This window comes from Hippichthys cyanospilos, chromosome 12 (assembly GCF_059441005.1).
Source record: "Hippichthys cyanospilos isolate Australia breed blue-spotted pipefish chromosome 12, RoL_Hcya_1.0, whole genome shotgun sequence".
Lineage (NCBI taxonomy): Eukaryota > Metazoa > Chordata > Actinopteri > Syngnathiformes > Syngnathidae > Hippichthys > Hippichthys cyanospilos.
Genome location: NC_142380.1, coordinates 15919136 through 15929455, shown reverse-complemented (window position 1 = coordinate 15929455; position 10320 = coordinate 15919136). Strand labels below are relative to the sequence as shown.

The 10320-nt window shown below is 36.6% G+C and overlaps 1 protein-coding gene across 1 annotated transcript; it reads right to left on the bottom strand.

The window, feature by feature from the left end:
• Window positions 1–326: 326 nt before the first annotated feature.
• On the bottom strand, window positions 327–9860 carry elovl8a (ELOVL fatty acid elongase 8a). The gene is made up of 8 exons (XM_088429419.1): window positions 9728–9860; window positions 6344–6410; window positions 6069–6256; window positions 4434–4514; window positions 4259–4315; window positions 4072–4186; window positions 3851–3978; window positions 327–954 (listed from the first exon to the last, which is right to left on the bottom strand). The coding sequence occupies exons 1-8, from the start codon at window positions 9731–9733 to the stop codon at window positions 766–768; spliced, it is 831 nt and encodes a 276-aa protein (XP_088285545.1). The 5' UTR covers window positions 9734–9860; the 3' UTR covers window positions 327–765.
• Between the last annotated feature and the right edge of the window lie 460 nt (window positions 9861–10320).

The following is a 10320-nucleotide window of genomic DNA, read 5'->3' as shown; positions in this document are numbered from 1 at the left end:
GAATGATTTGATTTGGTCTGCTATTTTTAATTTAGTACTATCTTTGTGAGTCCTTTCTGTCATAATTGCTGAACTTGAATTTTTTTGCACATGTTTTTTTGTTGGCCCTAAAAGGGGCTGAAGGAGGAACTATAAATACATTTGAAAATTTAACACACATTTCAAGGTTAAACCTAATCATTCAAAGTACAAAGAGACATAAGTCTTGTAACTGTTCCAAAAGTTGTAAACTTGAGAAGGGGAACAAGGCTTCTCGGATCTCCGAAGGGTCATGCCGTGAGTCCTAATTCTACTGTCTTCCTACTAAATAGCACAACACGACAGGACCAGTGTGACAAGTCTCACTTTATTCTTCAGTTTTTTTCCAATTCAATCCACATCACCCGTTATACTTTTGTTTCCCAATTCACGTCACTCTCGCTCTGCTGCACCGCATCCATTCAAAACATAAAACAAATGTAAATAAATGAAAACACCATTCATACTAAATAACATGTTACACATTTATTGGCTTTGCGTCTTAAGCTTCTGAACATGTCTGTGTTTGATTTTAGACATGAAGTCATAGAACTCATGAATGAAGGAAAACAACATGATCCACAGTATAAAATTTTATCTTTTGTGTGAGTTGTAAAGAATAGAATTTGAGCTGAATTTGAGCCAGGATATCAACAAACACATAAAAGGAACTCAGGTAGTACACATCTCTTGAAATTAAACTCACAACTCAACTTAATCTCACCTGCCATATGCAAAAAAAAAAGGTCACACCTTCTTTAGGTCATGTCTTTGGTCACTGGTCTTTGATGTGAGGTAGCTGTGATAGTAAAAATGACTGAAGAGAGCAATGAGGGTGAAGGCATAGGTAATAACAATGAAGTTCAAGATGTCAGGGTAGTCACACTCAGCAAAAAAGTTGTAAACCGTGTGAATGGTTACCAGGAAAAACTGTAGCTGGAAAAAACAGACAAAAAAACATGTGTGAGTCCGGGAAAGAGTCAAAACAAAAATTAAATTCACTCAGGCATAATATCGGATTATTATCAAAACAGATCAATTACATTTTTGTTGGATTAATGGGCGGAATATATATTGAGTAATATTGGTGCAAAAATAGGATCAAAATTGTTATTTTTGACACCTGTCTAGTCTATTATTTGTGTATATTATTTTGGGCTCTCAAACATTTTGGAGTCAGGGGCCCCTTTTAAAAACAAAGCACATTTTCCAAGGACCTCCATTGCAAATGTTTGCAGGGACAAAACAAAACAAAACTCTTTAGTCAAACATAAGTGCCCTTTTTATTCAGCAACATATTCAATTTGACAAAAAGTATATTTGTTCAGCTCTACTGAAGTTTAGAAAATAAAAAATGCAAAATTGCAATCCTCTTATAACAAAAGGGGTCAATTTCCCTCCCAAAAGGGTGCTGCCAATTATTTAGTCAAAAACAGCATTATAAAATAAAATACTGCTTTAGCTTTGCTGGCTTCATCTTCTTGTAAGCAAGCAATTGTAGATAGACTCAAAACGCATTTTGACAAATTTCAAAATTATGATTTTTTATGTAATATATTAAACTGGTTGAATTGGTTGCTTTATTAAATAGTCATGAGTACTTTAATATAAAATAAATATATATATAAAATATATATATATATATAAATATATAAATATATATATAAAATAATATAAAATAAAATAAAATAAAATGAAATGAATATATATATATATATATATATATATATATATATATATATATATATATATATATATATATATATATATATATATATATATATATATATATATACGAACAATTCGATTTACGAGCGTGGACTACGGAGATTTTTGTCCCCCACTCGTGAGCAAACCTTTCGTCTTACGAACAATCCGACATGCCGGCCAATGTGTATGCAAATATATTTTCGCTTAGCTGTGTCAACAGAATCAGCAGTTGACGCTTGTGACAGTCACTGTCTCAGTCACGGAGTCAGTCACGGCGATGCCATATGCTATTGGTTGATTAAGGTCACCCGGTCTCACTCACGGAGATGCTATTGGCCGGCGTCATGTCAATCACAGAAATGCCGATATGCTATTGGCCGAACGCCTTTATCTAGCTTGATGGCACAGCTGGTCTGGATGGAAGGAAGGAGAGAAAATGAGTGAAAAACGGAAGGAAGGAATGTTGTGAAGACTTTGCAAACTTTATCTGTTAGACATAGCTTCTAAAATTGCTAGTAGCGGTAAAGGAAGAAGTAAGAGGATGATGACAATAGGAACGAAGCAGGAGATAATAAAAAAAAAGAGGGAGGCACACGCATAGTTAAGCTTGCTCGTGACTATGGACGGAACCGCTAGGCAATCTTCTAAGGGCAAGACTTTCCTTGCCGGGGTACGGACCTCGCTCGACAACAAAATGGAGAGGCTTCTTCTATTATGGATTAAAGGGAAGGAAATTGCCGGTGATATGTTTTAGCATCTCCTTGACTGACACCGTGACTGAAACAGTGACTGTGACATTGTAAGAGCAATAGCATATCATCGTAACTGTGATAACATTGCGGGTTGGTCTCTGCTCCCCTCCACCTCCACCCAGCTCAAGTCACGTTGTTCCAAAGGTAAATGTCATTATTCCTTTGTATATGTCATTTAATTTAACTGTACAGTAGATTACTCATTTTTAATATGTGTATAAAGTCGTGATGTTTTTACCTAAGGTTTTTGCACGCGTTGCACGCATTCACGAATTAACATAGGTTTGGATTGCTCGTCATATGAGCAGTTCGAATTACGAGCGTAGCCGCTGAACGGATTAACAGCGTATTGTCAATGCAGTACCAACAGCGGCCAGTAGCGCTGCTAAAAACAAAGCCTAAACCAAACCAGGCACAAATCTGTAACTGTTGAAAAATAATCAACTAAATAAGTTCCAAAACAGCCAAAATATTTCACGGACCCCCTACAGTCAAGCCACAGACCCCACTTTGAGAACTATTGCTCTAGTGTCGGCTGTATGTCTTATTTGCATTATTGTCTCATTGGCAGCGTTCAGCCGTCTGATGAAAAAAAGAATAGGTACAATGGTACAATACAATATACATTAGGTACAAAAGGTACGCATTTTTTTTTCCAATGAATGGTGAAAAAATTGACACGTCCAAAAGAACCATTCAGTGGTCCTTTTACAAAGGTAAAACTATAATACACATCTACAGACACAGCTTTAGGTCATGAAATTGTGCAGCCAACTGTCAATAGACTCTTTGCAGGTCACAACCGAGGTCACTATAATTACTGTTGCATAATAGCAATAGCTCTCCATACTGACCTATATGATTGAGCCATACAGAAAAGAAACAACAGCAGTCAGCATTATAAAAGACAACAGATGGTGCAGGAGTTCGTGGAGGAGCTGAGCTACAACTGTGACTACCAGAACAATGACCAACTAATTAAGAGTTTGTCACACACCAGGCGCCAAGACAAACAGTACACATTATTTTGAAAAAGGCATTTGTTTTGCTCATGGGCAAAAGTGAAAGAACTACATGGCAACTAGAGGTTTTCTTTGTGCAGCAAACTCCAATTGTTCAAGAATTTAAAATTGTGTTTGCTGAAGAACTGATACTGAGCTTCTGTTAAAAAAAAAAAAAATCTAATGTAGATGAACAAGAGCAACCTCAGAATTTGAAAAATGAAAAATAACTCAATATATATATACTGTATATATATATATATATATATATATATATATATATATATATATATATATATATATATATATATATATATATATATATATATATATATGTATAAGCATAGGAACAAGCACATATATACTAACCAACTGCAAGATGGTGAGGTAGTGTTTCCACCATAGATATTTGGACATTTGTGGTCCAAATGCTGCGAGACCATAGTAGAAATACATGACCACATGAACCAGGGAGTTGACCAGGCCACTCATGAAAGCTTTAGACACATATGACACAAGGAATATGGGTGTGCACAGTTGTCAGCTTTAAGTATTTGTCAGCTTTGTATATTAGTGTGTACAGTACTCACACTGGCCCCCTGGTGTGAACTTTAACCCCACCCAGCAGTTCAAGATCATGGTGCTGTGATGGTAGACGTGAAGGAAGGTCAGCTGGCTGTTCTTTTTCCTCAGGATGAAAAACACCTGATCGATGGGAATGGTTGCATGAAAAGATGCCAAGACTTTTCATTTAGTTGTGTTGACTGTCATACTTACTGTGTCACTGAACTCTATATATTTGGAGATATAAAACAGCCAGCACACTTTGGCCATCTGCACAACATGGTCAGAAACATGTAGTTTTCTTGTCAATTTATTTAACAGATTATAGAAACATATTTGAAAATCTGTATCTGATGATACATGGGAAGATAGTGTGCTAGAGTGTTACCCTCAAGGCGAGTGGACTGTTACTGTAGTCAACCGGCTGGCACAGTAGACTGTAATTAGCCATCCAGGAAGATACTGTAAACTGTCAAGACAAAACAGGCCTTTCAACACAAGTTTGGCATATTTCCCACAATGGGATCGTGATTGATACTAGTGAGGTATCTGTTGATTTTTTGTGAAACTTCAGCATAATGACAGAGAATTGAAAAAACATGGGTATCATCAAAAGTTTGGAAACACCTTCAAATTCAAAGACGTTGAGAAGTTAACAAATTAAAGCTTTTACCTCTTGTACTAGCTTATATCTGAAACTCATTCATAAAGGGTCATAATGCATTATCCAAATCAAAGATGAGAAAATCCCTAAATATGTAGAGCTCATATGTGCGGAAAATGTGCCTACTTTGAAGAATCTTTTTTTCACAATTACAAGACGACAGTAATTCTGTTTTGGTGAACATTTTTGTCTCCCGTATGATACCATCTGTATCATGTTGAGGACTCACAGCATTCGTATGTGGACCCCTGTGGGTCCATGGCCTGACTTCAGGGGGTCGTTGAAATAATTTGTGTTATTTAAAAAAAAAAAAAAATCATAGTTGCTATATATATAGCAACTATGAAATGTGCAATTACAAAAAAAGCCTCAAAATGTGCAATATGAATATGAATGACTGTGAATGGGGTCGTATTTCTCCCTCAATCCATAGCCTTTTAGTATTTTATTTCAAAATTAGCACTTATTCTTTATCTTACTTATCCCTCAATCTTATTATATCCAATGCTTATATTTTACATATGCACATCATTGTAAATTGCTGTAAATTGTGTTTGTATGGAGTGTAGTTTTTTTTTTGTTTTCTTTTTGCTTTTCTAGACACCAGGGAGTACCATCTCTAATTCATTGACGTAGCCACTTTAAATAAGCGAACATTTTACATTTATGTAATGTCAGAATTATTATAAAAATATTGATTATACATTTGCTTCAATCAATTTAACAGACAGAAGCAAGAAGATGATTTATATGGAAACGAGATCAAGAAATAGGAAGCTAGCCTAGCCTATTCTACCCTTACTAGGGAATATGAACATAACAAGCGCCACTCAAAGGTAAATAAATCCTTCCTATATTTTTTATTTATGATGTTTTCCGATTGTATTCATGTATATTATATATAAGTAGCGCTTACTATACTATTTTGGTACCAATTTTTAATATGCATGTACAATTTTGATGTTTTTACCTGGGGTTCTAAACGCATTAGCTATTTAAAATAGATTGGGATTGCCTGTCAAACGGCGAATTCACCTTACAACCCCAACCGCGGAACGGATTAATCCCGTAACATGGGGGCCCACTGTATATGCAGTCCTAGCTGTTTATTGAGACCCATTTTGAAAACTCTGATTGGCAAAAAAATTGGAATAAATTCAGTTTGAAATGACCGAAAATGACATTTTGACTGCTAATTGATTAAAATTTGGTTAAAAGTAAATAATGTGCTGAGTAGGCCTATTTTTATTCATTGGTTTGCACTCAACTATGTCGCCCTGTGTGTCAGGTTTTTGCCATTTCGCGGGTGATTTTTTTTTTTTTTTTTAGGTAAGAATGTATGTTTTTAAATGTTGGTACCTCATAGAACATATATGCAGAGAGGCAGACCATCGCAAAATTGTAAACTATTAAAACAAGTTTGAGGTTGACAGGCTCCTTCTTTGCCATCAACTTTGGGCCAATCCAAACGATGAACAGGTAGCACAGAATTAAACCGCTGACAGGTACTGGGGAGTAGACCAGCAGCCAATTTTCTATCCTCTTATCTAAACAGAGTAAAAAAAATGAAATCAATAACAATTATTTGTAAGCAGACATGTTTGTGCCAAAATAAATATATAATGAAAGTATACCTCCATTTTCCAGAAATTCATAGTAATCCATACGGGCTTTTTGCCAAATGGTGAGCTCCTGAGAACCCTGGATTGGAATACAAACAATAAACAATTGTGCTACAGTGTAGGTGAGCAAATAACACATACACACACTTTTTTTTTTTTCTAATTTTTAAAGATGCACTAGAAATGCTCCAGGCAACATGCTGCATTTACCATATTGTCCAAGAGTGTAAGGTTCTCTTTATGTTGGGCAAAATTGTCCACTATGCTCCCCCATCGACTGTTTATATAATCAGTCGCATAGGCCTTTATTTTTTCGTTTTAAATGAAGCTTAAAAGTTTTATGGGATTCTTTACTAACGTTTTAGACATACGGAATAGTTTGAGATTTTTTAAGACTCTATTACACTATATCATTTTATGAAAACAACAACAGTATTGTTAATAATATAAATAATAATGACCCATTAATCCATTATCTTTACCACTTACCACTTCTCTTACCACTTACCACTTATCTTTACCACTTAGCACTTTACCACACATTCCAGCTTTCTTTGGGTAGTTTACTGCTTGTCCTCACAAGGGTTGTTATGCCTAACCCAGCTTTCTTTGGGCAATACCCGGGAGATACACTGAGCTGGTTGCCAGCCAATCGCAGGGCACACAAAGACAAACGACCACTCACACTAACACCTGAAGGTGATTTGGCGTGTCCAATATACCTACCATCAATGTTTTTATTCTCACGAGAGGAAACCAGAGTAACAGAAGAAATCCCATGCTGGCATGGGGGAAACAAGCATGCAAACTCCACTCAAGAAGGCCGGAGCTGGAAGTAAACCAGGCACCTCTGAACTTCCACTGTGCCTTAATAATAATAATAATAATAATAATAATAATAATAATAATAATAATAATAATAATAATAATAATAATAATAATAATAATCTCGTTATTGTGGTTGTTGTTATATTTTCATACACGCAGACAACATTAGCGGTGGTGCAACTCAGCTAATTTTATGGGCAGATCCAGTTGAAGCAAATCACGTGAGTTTGTGGCGTTTCTTTATCAGACGTCTCTAAATGATTATGCAGACCGATCCATCTGCTCGGGAAATGTTCAGGACTTACAATCAAAAATGTTAAATCTATTAAATATAATATTACTCAGTAATGAGGTAAATGTGAATCTGAATGGTTGTGTCTCTCTGTGCCCTGCTACTGAGTGGTGACCACTTCAGGTTAAATCGGCTGCCATTGCCCAGCAAACCCGAACGGGTAAAAAAATGTGTTAAAAAAAACAAAAAAAAGAATGGTTTGAACAGCGAGTTTCTAGAACTTTAGCTACTGTGGCACAATGTTGCCTCCCACAGCTCTAAAATGGTACTACGCCAGACTTTTTTTGTCATTTGTGTGAGTGTGTGTTTTTGTATTGGTCAAGTCCGCCACCTATTATTAGAGCAGTACACACTCACTTGCCACCTGTCCCCAATAATTCTGGAGATACAGGGGGTTGCTCCTTAAAAGGGTGAGCTTAAGCCATTTCCAGCTGATTTTGGGCACGAGACTAGGTATATCCAAAACTGGACTAGACAGTAGTAGGGCACATAGACAAACAAACATACATTTAATGCCAAGTCTAAATCGCCACATGAAGATTAAGTCCTGTAAATTCCATATAGAGTTGGATGGGTGAGCCAAGAATCAAATCCATCACCTCTTGACTATGATGCAGACATGCAAAAAATACACTACATTCTTATCAAAACCAACGCAAATTGAAGTGCATTAATTGGCTTCACTGGGCTAACATGTTGTTCATTCTATCTTAATTGCTGTGGTTGAAAGAACAACCTGCCATGATATCAATAACGATGAGTTGAGCTACATTCATACAGATCTGCTATGGCTCGCAGCTCCTCTGGTGAGCATTGGTCTGCACAAATAGAGCAGTTTTAATGAAATAAGAGTTCAGAACATTCAAATGATTTTCACATTGCATTTATATATTCAGTAAAGTTTTGGACACACTTTCTCGGTGTACTATTGTTATATTGCATAATATAACATTTTATTGAATTAAACAATATGGGGTTGCACGGCGGAAGACCGGTGAGCATGTCTGCCTCAGAGTTCAAACGTCTGGGGTATGATTCCAGCTCCGGCCGTCTTGTATGGCGTGTGGATGCTCCCTCTGTGCCCCGGTCCCACGTCACAAAAACATGCATGGAATATGTATCACACACTCTAATTCAGAGGTACCAGTACCAGTCCGTGGAGAACTGGCACCGGGTCACACCCAAAATAATAATGTTTTGGAACTGATTTAATTTATTAATGTGTGCTTTGTTTGGGTCGATCTCTTTGGCGTTTTTTTTCTGATGCCACCTCTGGCTGCTGTTGGTATTACATTTTATAGTGAGAAAGGATGGTGCGGCTTCAGTTGAGAGAAATCAATGTCGTTGACACATTGTTCTGTCTCTGCGCAATCTGGCCCAAGAGTGTCTGTAAGTTCTACTTTCTAGCATGCTAGCTAGCGAATGTTAGTTCTTATCTTCAGTTTGTTATATAATGCTGCCTTGTATGCGTTTAGTGCGTTAGCATTTTTGTTTGTGCCAGGTATTTCCCTTTGGTATATTTTTTAGCATATGAAAAGGTTTTGCATTATGTATTCATTTGCATTTAATTAATGTTTTGTAATGAATTAAGTATAATTTGTAATTCAGTTATATGACATATTTAATCAATGTAATTTGTGGACATTTTGTGTACCCCCCCCCCCCCCAACAGGTTGGGGACCCCTGCTCTAAATTATCTATGTTTCCTCTCTGTAATTTTTTTCCAGGACATCCTTGCAAAAGAGATGCAAATTGCAATGTATTTATTTTTTCCCGGTTAAATAAAGGTGTCCTTAGGTGTGAATGCGTGTTTGTCTTTGTGTGCCCTGAGATTGGCTAGCAGCCAGTTCAGGGTGTCCCTCACCTATTACCTGAAGACAGCTGGGATAGGCGTCAACACACCAACCACCCTTGTGAGGATAAGCAGCTTTAAAAAAATGGATGATCAGTGTATAGCTCTAAATGTAGCTACTGTATATAAAGTTTTACATCATTGACACCCAAATACATGACTATATAACACTGCATAATTTAGACAGAATTTTGACTAATAATAACATTAACAATTAATAATTATTATTATTCAGATACAAAAAGAAGCCCGCTGTTCGGGAAACTCAGAAGACATTCCTCAGGCAACCTGTTACGCTATAACCGCATGTATACAGCCGTTTGTCAGTAGTACATGCACACACCTGACTCCAACAGTTGCCACCAAATCCACAATATATTTCATGATGAGGCTTTTCCTATGCTGTGAATTGAAGAAAACCTACCTCCATTCAGGCAGTGACTGCTTTAGTAGGCTCTTCAGCTCCAGCACCGGTCAAATTCACCTTCCATTTCAAACGTTTGCATCTGTGCTGTGGTAATTCAACTTCTCATTGAAGCATTTCCTGTTTTGCAACAATACCCTTGGCATATTGCCTCCTAGTGACAACTCTAGTGAGTTAGCACACTTTCAACTGATCCATTTGAAGATGGAAGTTGATTCTTCTCTACTTTCTGCCAAATTTCATTATTAGGGGGGTTTAATAAAAATTACATTTGTGATCATTAAATACAGTTCACAGACCAACCTGAATATAAGTTTAAGGGATCATTCTAAATATGCTCTAAATAGACCAGCAAACTTACATACCTGTGACGATATAACATGCGTTCATGGGGAAGGCGTGGAAATGTCTTTTCATGTGAAAGACACAAAAGAGTGCCTTCCCATTCCATGTCGCTAAATGATGCAACTAAAAAAAAAGACCATGTGATGCAGAACAGTAGAACACCAAGTAATGTATATCAAAGTGTGCTGCTTATTTTGTCGTCATGACACCAACAACTGGTGACAAATTTGTTTTGTGTTTTCAACATA

Coding starts and splice junctions, on each gene's coding strand:
- elovl8a (XM_088429419.1), bottom strand. Junction 4,187..4,258: donor ATATAGAGTTCAGTGACACA/GTAAGTATGACA, acceptor CCCATCGATCAG/GTGTTTTTCATCCTGAGGAA. Junction 3,979..4,071: donor GTTCACACCAGGGGGCCAGT/GTGAGTACTGTA, acceptor ATGTGTCTAAAG/CTTTCATGAGTGGCCTGGTC.